The 24,734-nt window shown below is 38.3% G+C and overlaps 1 protein-coding gene across 13 annotated transcripts in view; it reads left to right on the forward strand.

The window, feature by feature from the left end:
- HDAC9 (histone deacetylase 9) overlaps positions 1-24,734 on the forward strand; it is a 1,067,281-nt gene that overhangs the window by 440,596 nt on the left and 601,951 nt on the right. For 7 of the 13 annotated variants that reach the window (XR_011256609.1, XM_069587609.1, XM_069587617.1 and 4 more), the window contains exon 2: positions 3,186-3,343. The exons of the other annotated variants lie outside the window; for them this stretch is intronic. Coding sequence is in view for 6 of the 7 variants with exons in the window: in XM_069587609.1 (XP_069443710.1) it covers positions 3,271-3,343 (73 nt within the window). In the remaining variant the exon portion in view is untranslated. The remainder of the gene's footprint in view (positions 1-3,185; positions 3,344-24,734) is intronic. 13 annotated transcript variants of the gene reach the window in all.

Here is a 24,734-nt window from a genome sequence, read left to right on the forward strand (position 1 = left end):
CCATCCAGCCATCTCATCCTCTGCCGTCCCCTTCTCCTCCCACCCCCAATCCCTCCCAGCATCAGAGTCTTTTCCAGTGAGTCAACACTTCACATGAGGTGGCCAAAGTATTGGAGTTTCAGCTTCAGCATCATTCCCTCCAAAGAACACCCAGGGCTGATCTCCTTCAGAATGGACTGATTGGATCTCCTTGCAGTCCAAGGGACTCTCAAGAGTCTTCTCCAACACCACAGTTCAAAAGCATCAATTCTTCGGTGCTCAGCTTTCTTCACAGTCCAACTCTCACATCCATACATGACCACTGGAAAAACCATAGCCTTGACTAGACGGACCTTAGTTGGCAATGTCTCTGCTTTTGAATATACTATCTAGGTTGGTCATAACTTTCCTTCCAAGGAGTAAGCGTCTTCTAATTTCATGGCTGCAGTCACCATCTGCAGTGATTTTGGAGTCCCAAAAAATAAAGTCTGGCACTGTTTCCACTGTTTCCCCATCTATTTGCCATGAAGTGGTAGGTCCACTTAGCCATAAAAAAAGAACAAATTTGAGTCAGCTCTAGTGAGGTCTATAAACCTAAATACAGCCTGTTATACAAAGTGAAATGTCATAAAGAGAGAAACAAATATGATGTATTAACACATATATATGGCATCTAGAAAAATGGTACTGATGAACTCATATGCAAGGAAGGAATGGAGACACAGATACAGAGGATAGACGGTGGACCCAGTGAGGGAGGGAGAGAGTGGGGCGAATGGAGAAAGTAGCATTGGCATATATACACTATCGTGTGCAAAATAAATAGCTAGTGAGAAGTTGCTATATAACACAGGGAGCGCAACCTGGTTCCCCAGAAGAGTGGAATGGGTGGAGGGGCGGGAGACCCAACAGGGAGAGAATATATGTATAATTATGACTGATTTGCATTGTTGTACAGCAGAAACCAACACAATATTGTAAAGCAGTTTTCCTCCACTTAAAACAAAAAATTTTTTTAATGTGTTCTACATAAACTTAAAATTAAAAAGAAAAAACACCTACTATCTGTTCTATTCTCTTTCCTGTGATATATTCCCTGGTAGATGCAGACCTTACCCTCTTTCATTGGTTTGTTTGGATTTGAACTGAGCATGAGTGGATGATTTTATTTCCCAGGCTATTGGTCAAAACTGTGGTCAGTACCAGATTTGGCCAAGACATGCCTGACCCTATTCTGCCATGGGTAAATGACAAAGGGATCACTGTTGGAAATTGCATGAGTCTGAGAAGCAGGTTATCAGCAGGGTTACAGGTTCTCAGCAGGGAACCAACCTGAGGCTCAAACTCTCAGGTTGGTTAGGTGTATTTTGGGTTTTTCCATCTCTTTCCTCCTTTACCTCTTAGATTCCCTCTTCCCCTTAGTCTTAAGTGCCTGAAATCTGTTACTTCCTACTAAATTTTAACAAGTCAGTCAGAGAAAGGTTAAAATGCTAAGAATTAACTCTTCTCTCAGATTTTAAAAAGATGCTGTAGAAGAGTAGAAATTGGGTAGGAAAGTAAAAAGTTACATTAAAAGAGTAAGAGTGAGATCAATTTTCTAGGAAAATGATAAATAAAAATTACCTTTTGGTGATACACTGTTCAAATGTTTGAGCTCAAATATTTCTTTTTTTTTTTTTAATGGGCCTGTTCTGTGGAGAGGCAGTTATTTAACAGGTAAAATAACCTTCTTTACTGACTATAATCAGCTAATGGTAACCATAGAAAATGGCCCTTGGTCTCCAACTTTTGCTCCCTTGCCAGTGAATCAGTCTGCCTCGGGTGATGATTTAATTTTCATGGTGTTCAAATTACAAATTAATATTTGCAAGTGTAGATTTGGGGGATTGTGCTGAAGCCTAATAAAGTTGTCTGAGAATGCTGTGCCCCATTGCATTACATCTTATAACTTCCTTATTAAAGTGAAAGGAGATTGCCTTTTAGTTTTCCTACAGCGTATCAAGTTCTCATATTTGAGAAAGGCATCTATCTAACTTCTAGAATCTTCAAACTTCATAGATTTTCCTGTATCAAAATATTTCAGATCTTCAGTTTGCACAATGCTTATGGATGATGTTAAAATGATTGAGAAAGGGGTTTGTTTGCCTCTGATAATTGCAGTTGTTTGTGAGTACAATGTATCAACCTAGCCCATTGCCATACAGATGATACTTTATAGTAATACTTGCACTTGTGCTTATAGTTTAAATTTTAATAAATGTTAAAAAACAGAAAGAAAAAAAAAACTTTTGGCAGTGTCCAGACTTGGTTTCAGGGGAGAATTAGCAATTATTTCTTCTATTACATAAACTTTTGTGGAATTATTTTACATAACAGCTATACTTGGAGGGTAAAATTCATTGGTTTCTCTATTATGGTTTTCAACTATGATATGAAGAGTGGATTTTCCTGAACCTTAACAGAAAATAGAGAGAAACACTACTATCTTTTCCTATAACGGAGATTCAGCAGAAAATTTATAAAAACAGCCCAATGCTCTACTGTGACTAACATTTGCAACTCAAAATGTTTAATAGACCTTGGAAAATAAACAATGGTTTCTAGAGAAGAATGGAAAAAGCCAAAAAGTAAATCTAATTAATGGCACTCTGTCTGTCGGTAACCCTATTAACTGTGGAAAAGAATAACAAAATCAGACAAAGTCTAGCAAAAATTCTTGTGTGTGTGTATGTCAGTGTGTGTGTGTGTATGTGTGTGTGTGTGTACATATACATGCAGGCTTCTCTCAGACATACGTAGACTTTGAAGTCAGAATAAATTGGAGTCCTGAGTATTTGGTTAATTGCTGGAAACTAATATCAAATTGATTTCTAGTATGTAAATTAACTTTTTTTTGGACACAGATTGATCCTATAAAAATATTATAAAATTCAAGTCGTTGAAAAATAAAAATGTGCTATGCAATGCTGAAGTGGATATTCATAATTTTAGACAAGTTTAAGTAATAAAAAGACACCTTTGAAAATGTTTCTTGTAAAATTGAAGGAATTAAAAAGTGTTCAGTTTATAAGTTTTTATAAAGACCAAAAAAGTCAAAAAGTTTTAAATTTGATATTTCCTAATGTGTTTACAAAATTGCAACCTAGTAATATAACATTTGCACATGGTTTTGTTAACAATAGTCTTATGTTTTATTTGTTTTTTAGTCACTAAGTTGTGTCCAACTCTTTATGACCCCCTGGACTGTAGCCCACCAGGCCCCTCTGTCCATGGGATTTCCAGGCAAGAATAATGGAGTGGGTTGCCGTTTCCTTCTCCAGATCTTCCCGACATTGGGATCAAACCCTCCTCTTTTCATTAACAGGTGGGTTCTTTACCGTTGAGCCAAAGGAAGCCCAATATTATGCTGCTGCTGCTAAGTCGCTTCAGTCGTGTCCGACTCTGTGCGACCCCATAGACGGCAGCCCACCAGGCTCCGCCGTCCCTGGGATTCTCCAGGCAAGAACACTGGAGTGGGTTGCCATTTCCTTCTCCAATGCATGAAAGTGAAAAGTGAGAGTGTAGTCGCTCAGTCATGTCCAACTCTTCACGACCCCATGGACTGCAGCCCACCAGGCTCCTCTGCCCATGGGACTTTCCAGGAAAGAGTGCTGGAGTGGGGGCCATTGCCAGGATACTTTTAATAGAACAAGTTTTCTATATGATAATCTGACACTTATTCAAAAGTAGACACTGTCTAGAATTTTACATCATTAACTGTTGGATTCTTCACAATAATTACTGGAGTGGGGTGCCATTGCCTTCTCCAACATCTAATAATGGGAGTTCTGTTTTTTTATTGGGCTTTCCTGGTGGCTCAGGGGAAAAAAGAAATGCTGGAGATGTGGATTCGATCCCTGGGTTGGGAAGATCCCCTGGAGACTGAAACAGTCCACTCCAGTATTCTTGCCCGGGAAATCCCATGGAAAGAGGAGCCTGGTGGCCTACAGTCCATGGGGTCACAAAAGAGTTGGACATGAATTAGTGACTAAACAACAACACAATTTTTTTATTATATAAAAATAACATAGTAATTAGTACTAAGCAAAGCAGTTGCTTTTTCTATTGCTTTATTTTTTTTATTAGCAGATTTGTAATGAAGTTTTTTTGTCACTTTGTATCTTCAGGGCAGCATCTGAAGAACTCTCCCAATTATTTTAATATCAGTTTCACTGCATTACTGTTAAGATTTTTTTCATACACTTTTAGAAGAAATATATTTTCTTATTTGATTTTTGTTCTCCAATCAAGTCAAAGTCAAGTCTTCTGTGATTTTGTTTTTGCATTATTTGGGGGAGCTTATCAGTACTGTCTAACCATAGAATTAAGTGGAATATCAGCAATTTTATCAAAAGCAGTTCTTTTGGGGGGAAAACGGGTCCTCCTTACCTATTTATTGTTTATAAAGTGTATATGGCTGGGTGAAGGGTTTATGCACCTGTGGCTAGGATGCAGAGGACGTTTTTGTTTTGTGTAAGAAACAAAATAATAAATTATGAATACATTAAGTTGTTTGGTTAAAAATATTTATGATACTAAAATATGTTTAAAATGACCTTAGCCAGTTTTATATGATGATGGTGATGATGGCTCACAATGTTATGCTTATTATATGCCAGGCATTATGCTAACATCTTACATAGATTATCTCACTTATTCCTCACAAGTGTTATTAATATTATATTGGGATGAGAAAACTGAGGCCTGGAGAAGTTGAGTAATGTGCTTACAGTCACTGTATTAGCACGTGGTTATGCTTGACTAAATACTTCTTATTATCATTTGATACTATCTCTCTCCTGTTATTGAATCAGAAACCTCAGAATTTGAGACCTCTAGTCTTAACATTAAAAAAAGGAATGAGATGGAAATTATAAACCTGTCATGTAAAGATATATCTTAACCTTTGAAGTAATGATGTTATAGAAATGCCATTTGCACAGTCGTCCTGCAGTATTTAATCTCTGATATCTTCTTTCTTATATCTAGACTTCCTGTTCTCATCCACTGCTTAATAATATTATCCTGATATAGTAGTCTCCCTTTATCTACCATTTTGCCTTCCACAGTTTCAGTTACCTGTAGTCAACCCTAGTCCAAAAATATTAAATGGAAAATTACATAAATAAACAATTTATAAGTCTTAAATCGCAAATCTTTCTGAGTAGCCTGATGAAATCTCTCCCCTACCTAATTTGTCCCACTCTGGAAATAAATTGTCCCTTTGGCGTATCCACCTTATCTCCATTCACCACACACCCATTAGTACAGGGAAAAACATACAATTATCCCTTGCTATCCATGGAGTTGGTTCCAAGACCCCCATCAGATGCCAAAATCTGTAGATGCTTGTATCTTTTTATTTATGTTTAGATTTTACTTCTTATTATTTATAGTGTTTTTGCTATTATGTTCATGAATGAGGTTAGTTTATAATTTTCTTGTCTTGAAATCCTCTTGTTAGATTTAGTGTCAGGATATATCTGCATAATGAGTTGGTCAGTATTTCCAAAATGTTCTGTTTCTGGAAGAGTTTAATGTTATTTCTTCCTTAATATTTTGGTACAGTAAATTGGTGAAGCCTGGAATTTTCTCTGTGGGAGGATTTTAAATTGCAGGTTCATTTTTTTTAAGTAGTTATATGACTGTTTAGATTTTCTTAGTTATTCATGTGTCAGTTTTCAGTGTTTTGCTTTTCAAGTAATTTGCCCATTTTATTTAAGTATTCCATTTTTTCCCTTTTACCAGAAAATCCTTTTGCAATTGTTTGAATATTTAGGTGTGTCTTCTTTCTCATTCCTATTTTATCCTTTGTGTTAAACCCAATACTACATTACTTATTTTCTTGTTGAAATTATTATAGCTTTAGTCATTGGGAAGTGTAAATTTTTAGCTATCTCTTCCTGGTTTGAAACGTAAACTTGATGAGGATAGATGTGATGTTTGTTTTATCTGAAAGGTTACCAAAGAGCCTGGCACCTAGAAAAAGTTGGTATTTATTTCTTACAAATCAGTTCATGACTAATGAATGAATGGAACCTGTAAAAATGAGATAATTGCAATAAACTTATTCAGTATTCAGTGATTTCTGAGTTATCTTCATTTTCTAAGTGCTTGATTATTTTTCAGTTCCTCTGAGCTTCCAGAGGTATAGGGGAAAATGAGATGATATGAAATTTAAAACACAAGTAAATCTGTATTGTCAGACTATACATGTTTAGAAGGATAAGATCATTATCTTGGGTATCTGTCTCATTCTGAGTTTTATTTGTGTTTTTATTCGTCTTGTTATTCCTTCAGGTTTTATAATGGACCCAAGTGTAATTGGGGTGGCCTCAGTGTTCTTCTGTAGTTGGTTTGGTAACTTTTAGTTTTACTTAATTGGCCAGTGTGACTAAATTGGTCACTTCATTGGCTGGTGACTTTGAGAAGAAGCTGAGAAGATATTTCTTTGTGGGGCTATATATATACATAGCTGGCTATGTGTTGACAGAGGAATAGTCTTAGCTTATTTATAATGTTCTGCCACTTTCCCTTTGGGGAAGAGCAGTACATTTTCATGTTCAAATTTGGAAAACTTCTCACTATTATTCACCATCAAGTGCAGATCACATAAATCAAAGAGCAGTTTTAAATGTCATATTTGTATATGCTATTTCTGGGAAACACCAGATAGAGTGTTATTTTGGGAAACTGTGGGTTGACCTTGCAAAACTCAAATTAACAAGGAAATAAGCACGTTTTCAACAGTGACACATCTAACAGTGAGCTTAAAAGAGCAAGAGAAAGTGTGTAGGTGTTCAATAGTAACAACCTAATGGTAATACATTGTATTTCATGAATGAGAGCAATTCTCAAAGTTCTCAGAAGTAGGACATAATGCAGGAACATAGCTGTCTAGTAGCTTTCTTTATCAAATTCATTCTACCAACATTTTACGAGTCCCTACTAAGTACCAGGTAGGATCCTGTTTGCTGTGAAGAGAAAAATGAGTATGGTACAATCCCTTCCTGCATGAGGCTGAGTTTAATGGGGACGACTCAGCTCTTATAGGTGTATCACTCATATATATTTTAAAACTAATGAACTGTAGGTAAGATCAACTTTGAGAATAAAGTCATGTCCCCTAGATAATGTGTCTTCTTGCATTTAATAAACCAATTACCAAGAGGATTGTAAGGAGACATGTCAAAAGTTTAGTAGAGCTAATCTTGTGTCTTGCTAATTAGTAGTGATTTTATAAATGTTTTATGATTTCTAGAAGAAGTGTATATTTCTCTCAATTTGAGAAATAAAAAGTGCAAGTCACTTATCTTAAGCTACTATTTTGCAAGGATATCCTTATGTTTTCCTGAATTTACTTTCACTGTTCTTAGTCAATTATGGCATTTTCTGTTTTTTAGTATTACATTTAAATTAATGTTTTTTGAAAAAACCATTGAAGTGCAGAGGTAAAAGAAACTTTTACAACAGACATTAGATAGCCTGCATGAGACTCTCTTGACAGAGGAGTTGACCAGCTTTTTCTATAAAGGGCCAGAGAGAGCATATTTCAGCCTCTGATTGTACAGTCTCGGTCACAACTATTTATCTCTGCTTTTTAGCAGTAAAACAACTCCCAATATGTAAATGAATGAGTGTAATTGTGTTTCAATAACACTTTTACTTAGAAAAACTGGCAGAGGGGATAGTGAGCCATATTTTCCTATTCCCTGACTTACAACATTTGTTAAAAATGCAAAGATTTAGTTCTCATACCTCCCTGAATCAGAATCCAGGGACATAAGCCCTTAGAATCTGTGTGTTTAGCCAGTTGCCAATATTATTGGTTGATTCATGGCCCTAACATTCCAGGTTCCTTTACAATATTGCTCTTTACAGCATCGGACTTTGCTTCTATCACCAGTCACATCCACAACTGGGTGTTGTTTTTGCTTTGGCTCCATCTCTTCATTCTTTCTGGAGTTGTTTCTTCACTGATCTCCAGTAGCATATTGAGCACCTACCGACCTGGGGAGTTCATCTTTCAGTGTCCTATCTTTTTGCTTTTTCATACTGTTCATGGGGTTCTCAAGGCAAGAATACTGAAGTGGTTTGCCATTCCCTTCTCCAGTGGACCACATTCTGTCAGACCTCTCCACCATGACCCGTCTGTGTTGGGTGGCCCTACAAGGCGTGGCTCATAGTTTCATTGAGTTGGACAAGGCTGTGGTCCATGTGATCAGAATGGTTAGTTTTCTGTGACTGTGGTTTTCATTCTGTCTGCCCTCTGATGGAGAAGGACAAGAGGCTTATGAAAGCTTCCTGATGGGAGAGACTGATTCTGGGGGAAACTGGATCTTGTTCTGATGGGCAGGGCCATGCTCAGTAAATCTTTAATCCAATTTTCTGTTGATGAGTGGAGTTGGGTTCCCTCCCTGCTTTTTACCCGTATTGAATATTGTCATTTGTTATGCTTCTAAGGTCAGTTATGATGGTAACATAAAGGTATGTTTTAATATTTAAGTTATTTTGTTTTGGGAATATAAGCTATATGTGCAGTTTACCAGTATTACCAGTTTATTGTATAAACAAGAGATTTGGCATGACATGTTCTGTATATTTCAGAAAAAAAAATATCTTTAATGTTTTTTTTCTAGAACTAATTTAATATAGTGATTCCCATGCTGGATTTTCAGAGAAGGCGATGGCACCCCACTCAGTACTCTTGCCTGACAAATCCCGTGGACGGAGGAGCCTGGTAGGCTACAGTCCATGGGGTCATGAAGAGTCAGACATGACTGAGCGACTTCCCCTTCCCTTTCCCAAACTATGGTGGAGGTGGTGAAGAGAATGGTGACCTCCTTCAAAAGATCCCATGGGCGTACTGCTACACTTAGTGCCCCCAACCCTGCAGTAGGCCACCACCAACCCACACCTCCACTGGAGATTCCTGGATGCTCCTGGGCAAGTCTGGGTCAGTCTCTTGTGGGGTCATTGCTCCTTTCTCCTGGGTCCTAGTGCACACAGTGTTCTGTTTATGCCCTCCAAGAGTCTATTTCCCAATCCTGTGTAAGTTCTTGTAGCTCTATGGTGGGGTTAATGGCGACCTCCTTTAAGAGGGCTTATGCCATACCCAAGCCAGCTGCACCCAGAGCCCCTGTCCCTGTGGCAGTCCACTGCTGACCTGTACCTCCACAGGAGATGCTCAAACACAGTTCTGTCTCAGTTTCTGTGGGATCTCTGGGTCCTGTGCACACAAGGTTTGTTTGAGCCCTCTGAGCCTCTCTGGTGGGAATAGGGTTAGATTCTAAAGACAAATTAGCCCCTCCTACCATCTTGCTGGGGTTTCTCCTTTGCCCTTCGGCATGGGGTATTACCTCACAGCCGCTCCAGCTCCAGCACCTACCGTCTCGCTGGGGTTTCTCTGACCTTGGACATGGAGTATCTCCTCACAGCTGCTCCAGTGAAGCGCAGCGGCAGCTCTTGAGTTGAACATGGGGTATCTCTCACTGCCACTCCAGCGTGCCGAGCACCCGACGCTCCAAGCCTCACAGACACTGCTCCATTTCTCCATGAATCAAGGCAAATAAGAAGACGTCAAACAGGAAATGGCAAGAGAGAACAGCAACATTTTAGGAATCAGCAAACTAAAATAGACTGGAATGGGCGAATTTACCTCAGATGACCATTATATCTACTACTGTAGGCAAGAATCCCTTAGAAGAAATGGAGTAGCCATCACAGTCAACAAAAGAATCCAAAATGCAGTACTCGGATGCAGTCTCAAAAACAATAGGATGAACTCTGTTCGTTTCCAAGGCAAACCGTTCAATATCACGGTAATCCAAGTCTATGCCCTGACCACTAATGCTGAAGGAGCTGAAGTTAAATGGTTCTGTGAAGACCTACAAGACCTTCTAGACTAATGCCCCAAAAGATATCCTTTTTATTATAGGGGACTGGTATGCAAAAGTAGGAGGTCAAGAAACACCTGGAGTAACAGGCAAATTTGACCTTGGAATGCTTAATGAAGCACGGCAAAGGCTAATAGAGATTTGCCAAGAGAACAGACTGGTCATAACAAACACCCTCTTCCAACAACACAAGAGAAGACTCTACATATGGACATCACCAGATGGTCAATACCAAAATCAGATAGATATATTCTTTGCAGCCAAAGATGGAGAAGCTCTATACAGTCAGCAAAAACAAGATGGGGAGCTGACTGTGGCTCAGATTATGAACTCCTTATTGTCAAATTCAGACTTAAATTGAAGAAAGTAGGGAAAACCACTAGACCATTCAGCTATGACTAAATCAAATCCCTTACAATTATACAGTCTAAGTGAGATATAGATTCAAGGAATTGGATCTGATAAAGTGCCTGATGAAGTATGGGACGGAGGTTCCTGACATTGTACAGGAGATAGGGATCAAGACCATCCCCATGGAAAAGAAATGCAAAAAAACAAAATGGCTGTTTGAGGAGACCTTACAAATAGCTGTGAAAAGGAGAGAAGCAAAAAGCAAAGAAGAAAAGGAAAGATTTACTCATTTGAACACAGAGTTCCAAAGAATAGTGAGGAGAGATAAAAAAGCCTTCCTCAGTGATCAGTGCAAAGAAATAAAGGAAAATAACAGAATGGGAAAGACTAGAGATCTCTTCAAGAAAATTAGAGATACCAAGGGAACATTTCATGCAAAGATGGGCTCAATAAAGGACAGAAATGGTATGGACCTAACAGAAGCAGAAGATATTGAGAACAGGTGTCAAGATAACACAGAAGAGCTATACAAAAAAGATCTTCATGACCAAGATAATCAAGATGGTGTGATCACTCACGCCTGGAATGTGAAGTCAAGTGGGCCTTAGGAAGCATCACTACGAACAAAGCTAGTGGAGGTGATTGAATTCCAGTTGAGCTATTTCAAATCCTGAAAGATCATGCTGTGAAAGTGCTGCACTCAATATGCCAACAAATTTGGAAAACTCAGCAGTGGCCACAGGACTGGAAAAGGTCAGTTTTCATTCCAATCCCAAAGAAAAGCAATGCCAAAGAGTGCTCAAACTACTGCACAATTACACTCATCTTACATGCTAGTAAAGTAATGCTCAAAATTCTCCAAGCTAGGCTTCAACCATACGTGAACCGTGAACTTCCAGACGTTCAAGCTGGTTTTAGAAAAGGCAGAGGAATCAGAGATCAAATTGCCAACATCTGTTGGATCATTGAAAAAGCGAGAGAGTTCCAGAAAAGCATCTATTTTTGCTTTATTGATTATGCCAAAGCCTTTGACTGTTTGGATTACAATAAACTATGGAAAATTCTGAAAGAGATGGGGATACCAGACGACCTGACCTGCCTCTTAAGAAATCTGTATGCAGGTAAAGCAGCAACAGTTAGAACTGGACATGGAACAACAAACTGGTTCCAAATCGGGAAAGGAGTACATCAAGGCTGTATTATTGTCACCCTGCTTATTTAACTTATATGCAGAGTACATCACGAAAAATGCTGGGCTGGATGAAGCACAGGCAGGAATCAAGACTGCCAAGAGAAATATCAATAACCTCAGATATGCAGATGACACCACCCTTATGGCAGAAAGCAAAGAAGACCTAAAGAGCCTCTTGATGAAAGTGAAAGAGGAGAGTGACAAAGTTGGCTTAAAGCTCAACATTCAGAAAATGAAGATCATGGCATCTGGTCCCATCACTTCATGGCAAATAGATGGTGAAAAAGTGGAAACAGTGGCTGACTTTATTTTTCTGGGCTCCAAAATCTCTGCAGATGGTTGACGGCAGCCATGAACTTAAAAGACGGTTACTCCTTGGCAGGAAAGTTATGACCAACCTAGACAGCATATTCAAAAGGAGAGACATTACTTTGCCAACAGAGGTCCATCTAGTCAAAGGTATTATTTTTCCAGTAGTCATGTATGGATATGAGAGTTAGACTATAAAGAAAGCTGATCACCGAAGAATTGATGCTTTTGAACTGTGGTGTTGGAGAAGACTCTTGAGAGTCCCTTGGACTGCAAGGAGATCCAACCAATCCATCCGAAAGGAAATCAGTCCTGAATATTCTTTGGAAGGACTGATGCTGAAGCTGAAACTCCAATACTTTGGCCACCTGATGTGAAGAACTGACTCATTGGAAAAGACCCTGATGCTGTGAAGGATTAAAGGCAGAGGAGAGGGGGAACAACAGAGGGATGAGATGGTTGAATGGCATCCCTGACTCAATGGACATGAGTTTGAGTAAACTCCGGGAGTTGGTGATGGATAGGGAGGCTTGGCATGCTACAGTCCATGGGGTTGCAAAGAGCTGGAGACGACTGAGCCACTGAACTGAACTGAACTGAATATTAATGTTCTTTCCTGAAGTTTGAGAACTTTCATCTCCTTTATCCCCCTGGATTCCTGAGGCATCACTGTATCTCTACAGTATCCCTGAAGGACTTCCATTCAGTTTGACTACTTGAAGTTTGTGGATAATACATTTATCATATATAAACTCTGTTTTAAATAATTAGCAGAGAAAATATGAAGGGAAAGCTTTTACTTGAGTTAAAGCCCCAAAATAGAAAATCTAAGAGAATAAGGATCTCCCATTTTCCTGCTAAAGGGTTCATGCCCGATGTAGGGTGTATGTTGGTAAATATTTGTAGATTGAACTGAATGCATTTTCCCATTGCTTCATTCTCAGCACATAGTAATGCCCTCCATACAAGTTACTTGACTGTCCTTGTGTTTTATATACAAGCAATCAAATTCTAACCACACCTTTCCTGCTTTTTAACACCATACTTTTAGTTCTTATCCAGTGTCTCATCTCTTTTGGGTAATTTGGGGGTTATGAATCCAGCCTTCAAATATATTGTTTCTCAAACATTCATGGTTCCAAAGCAGGTTACATTTATAAGCAGTAATAATTATATTAGTTAAAGATCTTTTGGCTTTGTCAACAGAAATCAGTATGGCCAACTTAAACAAAAACACATCTATTAGGAACATGAGTTCGGTGAGATCTCAGCAACAGAAGTCTGTGAACCTTCTCTGTGGAATGTCACCAACATTAATTTAGCTCCCAACTTTTTCCCACCTCTGGGTCTTTGCACACACTGTGCTCTAAGCCAGTTTTAAATTCCTGGAGAGAGGTCAGGATTGACCCAGCCAAGATCAGGTACCTATTATTTAGTATAATTACTCAGTCACTAATTCAGGGATACCATTAAGTAACCACCTCTGTGGAGAGAAAATCAGAGACTGTTACCAGAAGGATGTGGGAGTGGGATAAAGGGTTGCTAGGAAGACTCGGCTAGTTTAGACAGGCTAATTTTGGTGCCGTTTTAGAAAAAACTAAATGACTATCTGGACTCTGGTTTTCTAAAGCCTATTCCTCCGTTTTAAATTCTGCTGCTAGCACAAACCAGGTTCAATCCCTGGGTCGGAAAGATCCCTGAGAAGGAAATGGCAAGCCACTGCAGTATTCTTGCCTGAGAAATCCCATGGACAGAGGAGCCTGGTGGGCTATGTAGTCTATGCGGTCATGGAAGAGTCGGACACAACCTACCGACTAAACCACAACAACTAACACGCACGAGGCAGCAGACAGCCCTCTTGGAGGCCCATGCCGATATTCTCTCTATACTGCTGTTTTGTCATGGATTTTGTTGTTCTGTATTTGCTATGGACTTCCTCTAGACCTGCAGATTTGATTTGGAGCCCTGCTTTAGCTGCCTTTAGCTGGAAAATTTAATTATCAGTCCTGTTTTTGCTTTTAGATTATAATTTATTTACATCTATCCCTTTCTACTTAACAACAACAACAACAAAAAAGATTATTACTGGCAGATCTCAAATCAAATTCCGTGGTAAGAAATGGCTCAAATAAATATTCACTGCTCCCTCTGTTCTATTCATCTCAGGTTCTGTCCCTGACCTACTGCCACCAAGACAGGCACCGTTCCATTATGGTACTGGACTTCTCTGTGGCATGAGAGCTCTTAGAATGAAGTTCTTTCCTTCTTTATAGTCCCTCTGCTCCATACCCAACCTTTTAACTCTCTCTATTGCATTGTTGCAACCTGCAAGGATTAATGGATTCTGACTGCTCTCCCCCTCCAGAAGTGTTTTCTTTACCTCTCCCAACTCCTTTCTGTGCTGCAGTTCCCCTGACCTGCTTTCTGTTGCAGACACATAGATATCTGTCCCCTCTGCCTGGAATGTGTCTTTCTTGCATATTTATAAGGCTGGCTCCTTCACGTTTTTCTCATCTCGGCTCACGTGTCACCTGCTTAGAGAGAGATAGATGCCTTCTCTACCATCCTTTCTGAACAGTCCATGTCTCTGTCTTCCAGCTCTTTTATTTCAGTGTTTCAGTGATCACTATCTGGAAACCCACTTCTTTGTGAACATGTTCATTGTTTGCTTTCCCACTACAATATATGCCCCATGAGAGTATGGATTTCATCTCTAGTCTATCTCAGGTATTTAGAACAGTGCCTGGTATATACTAAGTGGGCATTATGCAAATAATTTAAGGCCAATTTGCAATTTCCAAATAATCTTTGATACAAAATCATCCATATGCACAATAATCCAGACAGGCTCACCCATATGGAGTATATTAAAGCCAGGAAGAGCAAAATTAAGCAAGCAGCACCTGGTAGATTGTGGGGAGCTGAGATCACTGGACTGACTGAATCTCTGATTTCAAAAACAAACACCCATTCAAAGAAAGATGTTTTGCATTCTCAGCAGCTTTTATACCTATGGTCTTGGATTGTCTTTCTCATCATTTGAGCCACTCTGTGCTTGTAGAGCTCACCAAAGAATTTTACCAGGCTGAGAAAAATTAAGATGTGATCGATGTGATGGAAACTTAGCCCAGGACACACTTCTGATGAACTCAGAGCACTTATTTTTGATGCCTCCTTTCATAAGACCCAGTCACTTCTATTTTCTGCCCAGTTGACAGTACCTGTATACACATCAGCCTCACAACTCTCTATGGGACAGTTCTAATGCACATGTGTATGTACACAGAGACCAGGAACTGCATCTGTTGCACAAACCAAGCCATGATTTAAGCCTCTAAAATGATCTCTGATCTTAAAAAGGGGGATTCTTTTAGAGAATTTTGAGCTAAAGGTAAAGACAAAAGATATGTTGACCTTTCTTTAGCAACTGTGATTTTCCTCCCCCAAGAGCTATTCTTGGACAACATGCTTGATTATTCATATCTATTTTGATGTATAATTCATTTACTTCTCACTGACTGGAGCCTTGTTATAATGTTTTCCTTAGAGCGTGTTGATGGATCAACCTGTTGGTGAAATTATTTTAAATAGCTTTGAATGATCTTAAAACACTTCAGAAATCAAACTCTTTGATCTCTTTGGATAGAGTGTAAGAGACCTTATGCTGTATTAGCTGCACAGTAAATGATGCAGAGTAAACAATAAGGCTCCTCTATGAGTTTATGGTCTTCCATACAAATCACTTAAAATGCAGGTATAAACCAACTCAGTCTTAACTTGCCAGGCCCTAGTGATTCTCAGCTTCTTATCCTGTGTTATTGTAGACCTTCTGATGGCATCCCAGTATTTGCCCTAAGAAGACAATTTCTATCTTTTTAGCCTAACACTATATGAGGCTTGGTTATATCTCACGTTTTTGTGTATGGTGTTGTTGCTAACTCATGTCTAATTCTTTGCAACCCCATGGATGGCAGCACACCAGGCTTCCTTGTTCTTCACTATCTCCTGGAGTTTGCTCAAACTCATGTCTATTGAGTCAGTGATGCCATCCGACCATCTCGTCCTCTGTCTCCCTCTTTTCCTCCTGCCCTCAATCTTTCCCTGATGCTGCTTGTGTGGAAATATTCTAGGTAAGCTAAAATAAATGAAAAAAAAAAAAACAGCAAAAAAATGCGGCACCATGTTAAAAAGTGGTGTATCTTCAGGTAAGATATATGAAGTTTTTTGCACCTTTTCTATAAGTTTTAAATGATCTAAATTAGATGTCACACAAAATGCCAGCAATCTTCAGGACACTCAAGGTTGAGCTTTCCCATCTCAGGTATCCACCGGTAGCACCCCCCCACAGCACTTGTTTTCCCTTGGAGGAGTCCAGCCACAATAATATGTAGGGAAGGTTTTGCTAAGCTGATGAAATCAGAGACCTGAGGAAATGAAATTTGAAGAAATAAAAGTTTATATTCTAATTTTTAGAATGCATCAAAATGACACAGAGGAGGTAAAAATTTATAATAAGGAGAATTTTAATATATTCTTCTATTTGTATACATTTTATTATCTTTGACCCACAATTTTTCTTTGGGGAGAGGTAGACAGATTTATTACCAAATTCTAATAAGCATTTACCTTCTCAAATAATTTAAAAGCATGTTTAAAATAGGTAATGATTATTTTATGTTTATCTTGAGCTGAAATTTCTATTTTCTAGTTTCAGGATATCAGAAAACTACTTCTTAATAAAGGCAGCAATGGAAACCTGAAAGTCAGAGATACAGTAATAATGAGATATGAAATGATCCATAACAAGAATCTGGAATACCCAAAGGAAGACAAGTGAATGAGAACACTGATGGAAGGAAAGGAGGAGAGAGAGAGGAGACGGGAAGTATGGAGATAGGAGGGGAAGAAAGGGCAGGAAGGAAGCGAGGAGAGTGGGAGGGAGGGAAAAACGGAAGTGACCACAAGAAACAGAAATCCACAAAGACACATTGTACAAATATTATCTTCACTTAGTAGGAAGTATATAATGTAATAGAAATGCAATCAAAAAAGTGTTAATCAAATTTTTAAATAATGTTCCTCATGTGATACGAATTAACCCTGCAGGTTTTTCAGAAACTGAGGCTGCTAGCAAAGCCAGGGGCAGTATCAGGATTAGTTAGAGCCCTTTGCCTAACCAAGCTTGGAAGGTTGTACTGTGGTTAATAGCCAGACCTTGATCTTCCCACTCAAGGAAGCTGCTACCTTAGTAACAAATCTCTGAAAATGGACTAAGAGCCCTTTCCTCTTCTAGAAGTACCCTTGAACCCCCACGAAGTATCATGTCACCAAATTTCTGCTTTTAGAACTAGTGTAGAGCAGTTCTGTCTTTGGATTGAGGGAGTTAAATTATCTTAGTCATATTTTTAATGGAGAAGTAAGAGTTAATTTTGGGCTTCCCTGGTGGCTCAGAGGTTAAAGCATCTGCCTGCAATGTGGGGGACCTTGGTTTGATCCCTAGGTCAGGAAGATCCCCTGGAGAAGGAAATGGCAACCCACTCCAGTATTCTTGCCTGGAGACTCCCATGGATGGAGGAGCCTGGTGGGCTACAGTACACGGGGTTGCAAAGAGTCGGACATGACTGAGCGACTTCACTTTCACTTTCAAGAGTTAATTTTACAGAAGGTACCATGCTTCTTAGAAGCAAGGCTCTGGATAAATATTTTTAACTTATATCCCCTCTGTCCCTGAAGATGTCTCCTATCCTTATAAGAAACTTTTTGGATTATTTTAGAAAGAGCTCTGTTTTGTACCTCCACACAAGGCAAAGGTGGCAATTGGACATTAAATCAAGCCTTAGCTGTCAGCATGGGGATGCATTTTTTTTTTCCTAATCTTTACTAACGCTCTTGCCAGTCACCATGCCTCCCCAGTCCATGCAGCTGCATAATTATACATCAAATCTTCAAAATGAATTAGTTTATTTTTAAAACAGCTAATTGCCTTAGTGGAGTCATGTTTTACCAGCAGCACAAAAGGGCTTTGTTCACTGCAGGGAAATTTTCTTCTGGGATAACTGTGTTATGCTCTAGTGTCTGTGAATGTCAGTCATAAACAGCAAAATAGCAGCAAAATCCATAAGATCACTAATATTCCAGAGCATCTCACTGTGATTTCAGTCCTGTTTACTCTACATATGGCTCTGTGTGACCTTAAAATGGAAATATGCTACTTAAGAATGTTTTAGTACAATGACATGCAACAGAGCCCTGTTATATGAGTGTTTTCTGTAGCACAGTATAGTTCTTATCTCTTGAAACTCAACTATGTATTTATAAGGCAAACTCTGATTGATTGATTGGTCCTGATGAATGGATTGATAGGTAAATTCTTTGAAATCAAGAATTCTCTCTATTGTAGTCCCAAGATTAACCTTTAAAAATTTTAATTTTGAATGCTATTTCATTTAAATAAAGCAGGTACATTTAAATTATGTCACTCTGTAGAAGTAATGTTTTTAGAAAACACTGATTAAAGATTGCTTGCCATGGTAGCACTATCAACTACAAGTGTCTGCTACAGTGTCCCCACAGAGTATCATAACCTTGGCAGATTAACATCAGCATTGCCCTTCAAGACAGATAGATTCAAGCAGAATTTCAAATAAATAATCCCAGTATAAAGTATTACACTGGGAAACAGTACCCTCATGACCTCTGACTAGCAAATTCTGGGAAACCAGATTATAATTAGACAGATGATGGAAGAATTTTGACTGAAACCCATGCCTGTTAGTTATATGGTTTGAATGTTAAATAGCATGAGGCTAAGATGATGGAATGGATTTACCCTCTGCAGAACCCAGATGTGGCAAGACCACCACAGGGAGCCTCAGGTCTGGCCCCAAACCCAGTGTGACTGTTTCCAGACTTCCCTGCGTTCCCCAAAAGGCATATTAAACTTCTTCTTAAAGTACTAGTGAGTTTTTTAAACTACTGCAGAGTGTGAGAGAAGAGCCTAAATGAATACCACCACACAATAAAACTTTGTTTTAAAAAACTTATTAAATATCTTCCCTAATAACTTATTAATATCCTTCCCTAATATTAGCAGATAATACCATATCTCTTTTTTGTGTGGGTCTTTTCTTTTTCTTTTTTTTTCATTCTCTGTCCATAACAGCCCCTGGAATATATTGTATCGTCCTGAGCACCTAAGCTCTGGATCCAGTTTTGTATTCCTATCAGAAAAGCAAAGCCTGCACTATCCTAAACCATCCTTTTGTTTTCAAAGTTTTACTGTTTAAGTTTGCCACCTGGAGAGCTCATCTTCCATACAAAATAGGATTTCAAAATAGTCACCTAATATTCCTAGGAAAACATTCTACTGCTAAGAAATGGCTTCCTATTCCTAACTATAGGGATTTACCAACCTCTGGGACTGAACACCCCTCCCTGTAGCTGAGTTTAGGCAGGCCCTGACCATGTTTACCTCTGTGTTCCATGTATTTTTCTGACTGCAAAGATAACTTCCCATCTAATGGATCTTTCATTCAATAGATTGAAGTAATTAATTATATTGCAATCAGCTCTTACTAACCTGAATGAATATACTATGTATTATCATACTTGAGTTAGCACCTTAATAACTTGAATATCAGTTCAGTTCAGTCACTCAACTGAGTCAGCCAACTCTTTGTGAGCCCATGGACTGCAGCACGCCAGGCTTCCCTGTCCATCACCAACTCCTGGAGCCTACTCAAAGTCATGTCCATCGTGTCGGTGATGCCATCCAACAATCTCATCCTCTGTCATCCCCTTCTCCTTCTGCCTTCAATCTTTCACAGCATCAGGGTCTTTTCCAATGAGTCAGTGCTTTGCATCAGGTGGCCAAAGTATTGAAGTTTCAGCTTCAGCATCAGTCCTTGCAATGAATATTCAGGACTGATTTTCTTTAGGATGGACTGGTTGGATCTCCTTGCAGTCCAAGGGACTCTCAAGAGTCTTTCTTACACCACAGTTCAAAAGCATCAATTCTTTGACTCTCAGCTTTCTTTATAGTCCAACTCTCACATTCATACATGACTACTGGAAAAACTATAACTTTGACTAGATGGACCTTTGTTGGTGAAGTAACTTGGATATAAGAGAGATAATAGCAGCCTCAGAGAACTTGGCCCTCTTGACTTGAGAGTTTAACAATGGACAGTAGGTCCAAGGAAGCCTATATTCAATGTCAAAATTTCTAAATCAAGTCTGGCAGAGTAATTAATTAGTTCTCTATGCATATAAATAAGCAAACAAACACATACACATTTATATCAGGAACCAGATGATTATATTTACAAAATAGAGTTGAAATAGAGTTAATTAAGGCCAAACTGTGTACATATGGAGAAAATACCTTTTTACTAGTAAAATACATTTTAATAACTTAAAAGCTTTTAGATGGTCTCAAAATTATTTTCTGGTTACACTTTCTAACAGTCATGAATCTTAGAGAACTGGTGAAGAGCTTATCATTTAACAGATTACAGAAGTGAGATTTCCAGAATTTCGTGTAATGTTGATTCTTAATGTTTGCCATTATTTTCTAATTGTTTGTCTCAGACGTGTGAAAATCAAGGACTTTAGAATAATTATAAAAATTATTTGATCCATTAATAACCTTTTACAGCATGTGGGTACCTTCTGATCTTCCTGCCAGTGGTATGTTTATTCAGATATTTTAAATATTAGTTCCTGTTGTTTTTATTTCATTAAGTTAAAATGTGTTTGCCTACTGTGATTGTATCTGCATTTAACAATTCCTGCTTTTGACACTAGAGACAAAGATCAGTCAATACTTTAATTGCCATAGGGCTATCAACAGACATGAAGTTTTCCTTAAAGTAGTAATCATCTTCGGAAAAGAAATTGCACTTTTAAGTGAATTTTATGCATTTACTGATTCCGTGATATACTCTCAAGATGATGGGCTGCACATTAGCTCTTTCCTTTTATGTTACATTATTTAATATGTGAATCAACTTTCATTTCAGGTGCCATAGTAATTTCTCATTGTTGACAGAATTACAATAAGAAAATCTTGCAAGGAACACAGTTAGTTTAAATTAAAAAAGAAAAGAGAAAGGGAGGTTTAGACAGGATTCAATTTAGGATTTTACCCAGAATATTTAGTTGCCTTAGAAAATGCATAGTTTTGCCATTTTGAAAGGAAATTTCTTTGAAAAATCTAGCCTCCATTAAATGAAATGTTTGTAATAAATATAAACTTTTGCTTTCAGTGTTTCAAAGTTCTTATTATTCAGCATTCTTACCAATACTTGGTATTCTTAGACTCATTTTTTTTTTACCTGTCTGCCAGATTTATGATTCTATCACATTGTGGACTAATTTATTATTTGGTTATTAGTAATCTTGAATGCATTTCATACTTAGATTGGGCATCAGAGTTTCCTTTTCAGTGAATGCATCTTTATATATTATGCCTACTTTATTATTGGTTGTGTGTTGTAAGTGTTATATTATGAATACTAATCACTGATTGCTTTAACCACTATAAATGCTTTCTCCAATTTTTTTCTTTTTCAGTAGTGTGTTTGCATAACAATTATATTCTTGTGTCATATTTATCAATCTTTTGTGATTTGTGTTTTTCTGATTCTTTTTCAACAAGTGTATTCCTAATCTGAGGATGTGAGCTTACTCTTTGTATTTTTTCTTCTAAACCTTTTAAAGTTTGCTCTTTGTAGATAGATTTTTGATCTTCTTGGAGTTGATTTTGTGAGCGTGTATGCGTGTGTGTGTAGTTTAATGTAAGGTTCTAATTTTGAGGGATCTGATAGTTTTAACATAGAGACCAAGTTATCTAGGCACTATTTATTGAGGTCTTCACTTATCTATGGTGCTAGCACTGACACATATAAAGTTATCATATATGTGCAGGCCTGATCTTTGTTGGTTTGTTCTTTTCTCTTACCTATTTGTATTTGAAGCAATAATATAGTCTTTTTATCATAACTTAACAGATAAGTCTTGAATGGTGATAAGGCACATGTTCTCATTTTGATCTCCTTCAAAATTTTCATAACTCTCCTGGGAGCTTTGCTATTTCATGTAAATTTTAGAACTAGCTTGTTGAGTTAAAGATGAGATTAATATTAAATATTATTTTTGTCTATTCTTGGACATACTCTATCTCAGTTAATTTTTTTATTTCTTGTCTTTCATCCACAACTTAATAAATTAAGGGCATTTTATTTAATTTAACCATAAGTAAACAGTACTTATTAATATTATATTAATATTTTACTGTTATATAATATGCTACTGGTTTATTATATAACATAATCGAGTTGGGTGAGTAGGCCTGTATATGTGCCAACACTCAGTTATACTGAGTTGCAAGGCTTAGAGAAGTTTTAAATCTTCTGGTTATAAGTCTCCATTGTATTTTTAAGATATTTCTTATCCTATGTTTTATGAATTTATGTCTTGACTTTTTAAAATTAGAAATTATCTGTTTCCAGCAGCACCCTTTTCCTCTTTTTTTTTTCTTTTGATCTTTCCAATCAACTTGTTAGCATTTTGTCTTAAATTGATTATTTTTTTTTTACATGTATCCATTCTCCCCCAAACTAAATTGATTTTAGTAAGCATTTAGGACATAATTATTAATCAGTTACTATTTATTGATTATTATGTACCAGTGTTTGTGTTGGCCATTTCATATGTCATCACAGCAACACTCCTACTAGGGATATATGGTAATAGTCAGTATGTAGATAAAACTGGGAACAACTTGCCCCAGGTCACAAAGTCAGAATGCCCTGTAATCAGGATTGAAGCTGTGTCTTTGCTTTTCTCTCTATGCCATCCTGTCTCTAATACATAACAAGGTGTTGAAGTTAGATCAGAGACAGTTGTGATGAAATATTTCTAACACCAGACAAGCTGCTCCTGAGGAGAGATCAGTACCTTCCCCTGTCCTGTGACCATGAACTTCCTGTTTCATGGATAGTTTGTGGGAAGAGTGGTGAGTAAGGCTGGAGCTGTAGGAGTATTTCACAGGTGGTTGCAGCAGGCTGGGGACAGCACCCTGTCGGAGTAGCGGACTGAGGGACAGAAAATAGAGGGAGTTTTCAAGACGCTCAGTCTGTTCTGCTGCAACTCATATTCCTGTAAAAAAAAATTAAATCAAATGTGATTGGTAAATAGGGGATAATAAGAATATAAAGTGGATGTTGGTTCATATGTGATTGTTTTCTAGACCTGGGGAACTAGAAGAATAGAAATATAATAATAACTTTCACTATGAAAAGGAGAGGAAAAAGCTATTGATTGGGCTGCTATGTTGCCTAAAGGAGCCATCAGGATTGTATTTAAGAAACTAAAAACTAGTGCTTGCATCCATTGCATCCTTCACCATAGATGCACGTGCCAAGTTTCGTTCAGCTGACAGGCCCTGGTGGGACACACTTCCCCAGGCCCCCCCTGAAATGCAGTCCCTGCCTTGTGCTGTGCTGCCCTCAGCGCTGGCTCAGCTCCCACCACCCTCCGTGCACGTCCTGTCTGTTGTTTTATGCACTTGTCCACACTGTGGCAGGTTCTGACCAAGCCGAGCTGTGGTTTTTGTTTTTTTTAAGGGGTGGGGTGGGAGGGCTGTCGGGGGTGCCTATTTAACAAAATATGAATTTTCTCTGGAATGTGAATTATGTTATAGCTGATGTGTGCATTGTTATGGGTCTATTGTTTCCATCACGGTGTTAAAAAATTATAAATACAAGGCTTGGTTTACTTGGATATTGTTGTTTAGTTGCTAAGTTGTGTCTGACTGTGACCCCATGGACTGAAGCACTCCAAGCTCCTCTGTCCTCTACTATCTCCCGGAGCTTGCTCAAATTCATGTCCGTCGACTCAGTGATGCTATAACCATCTTTTCCTCTGCCACCCTCTTCTCCTTTTGCTGTCAGTCTTTCCCATCATCAGGGTCTTTTCCAATGAGTCAGCTCTTCGCATCAGGTAGCCAAAGTATTGGAGCTTCAGCTTCAGCATCAGTCCTTCCAATGAATATTCAGGGTTGATATCCTTGCAGTCCAAGGGACTCTCAAGATATTACTCTAGGATTAATCAGATGCATTGTTGTTACTTGCTGATTTGTGTCTGATTCTTCATGACCCCATGGACCCCATGGCAGCCTGCCAGGCTCCTCTGTCCATGGAATTTCCTAGGCAAGAATACTGGACTGTGTTATCATTTCCTTCTCCAAATCAAATGCATATCCTTAAGCAAACGGCTGTAAACTACTAAACTCTATGAACAGTTTCATAAGGTTTCTACTTGGTTCTGTTTACTTTGAGTATCAGAGTTGTCTCAAGTAATCAGGTTTTACTCCCAGCATCCATTACAAAACATAGAAAATCTCTTTTTAATTCAAGGCTTTAGAAAGATCATAAAATTCCTGAATGTGAGTTGATAAATTGCCTAGCAATTTACTTTACTGCACAGAGTAAGCAAAATCATATAGGACAAATGATGATTCCTGAAAGGAATCTTCAGTTCCTATCTCACCTGTACCCGGTAGTGCCAAATTGAGGCTAGATTTCTTGCCTGGCATAGTCTGAAGGTTGGAGTTTCTCGTCTGGGTGGGCCACATTATGACATGATGATTTTTGTCTGGTTGTTGCTTCCCTACGTCAAGACCCTTGCTATTATTTGCAGAAAATTATTATTCTCTTTGTCTGTAATTGCTGTGGCTCACTGTAAGTACCAACTCTCCACCACTAGTTTTCTAAAAGGGTTTTGTTTTCCTCCAATATGTTCATCAAATGCCTGATTGCATGTTGGGTATTCCTGAGTCATGATCACACAGCCAGGAGCGTGTCTAGTTCTGATTGCACTCTGCATTTTCTCTGTTAAGTTGAGGCAGTGAAAAAGATCAGATTCTCTCATTTCTGATGAGAAGACAAAGGGTCTGAACTGAAAAC

This window comes from Ovis canadensis, chromosome 4 (assembly GCF_042477335.2).
Source record: "Ovis canadensis isolate MfBH-ARS-UI-01 breed Bighorn chromosome 4, ARS-UI_OviCan_v2, whole genome shotgun sequence".
Lineage (NCBI taxonomy): Eukaryota > Metazoa > Chordata > Mammalia > Artiodactyla > Bovidae > Ovis > Ovis canadensis.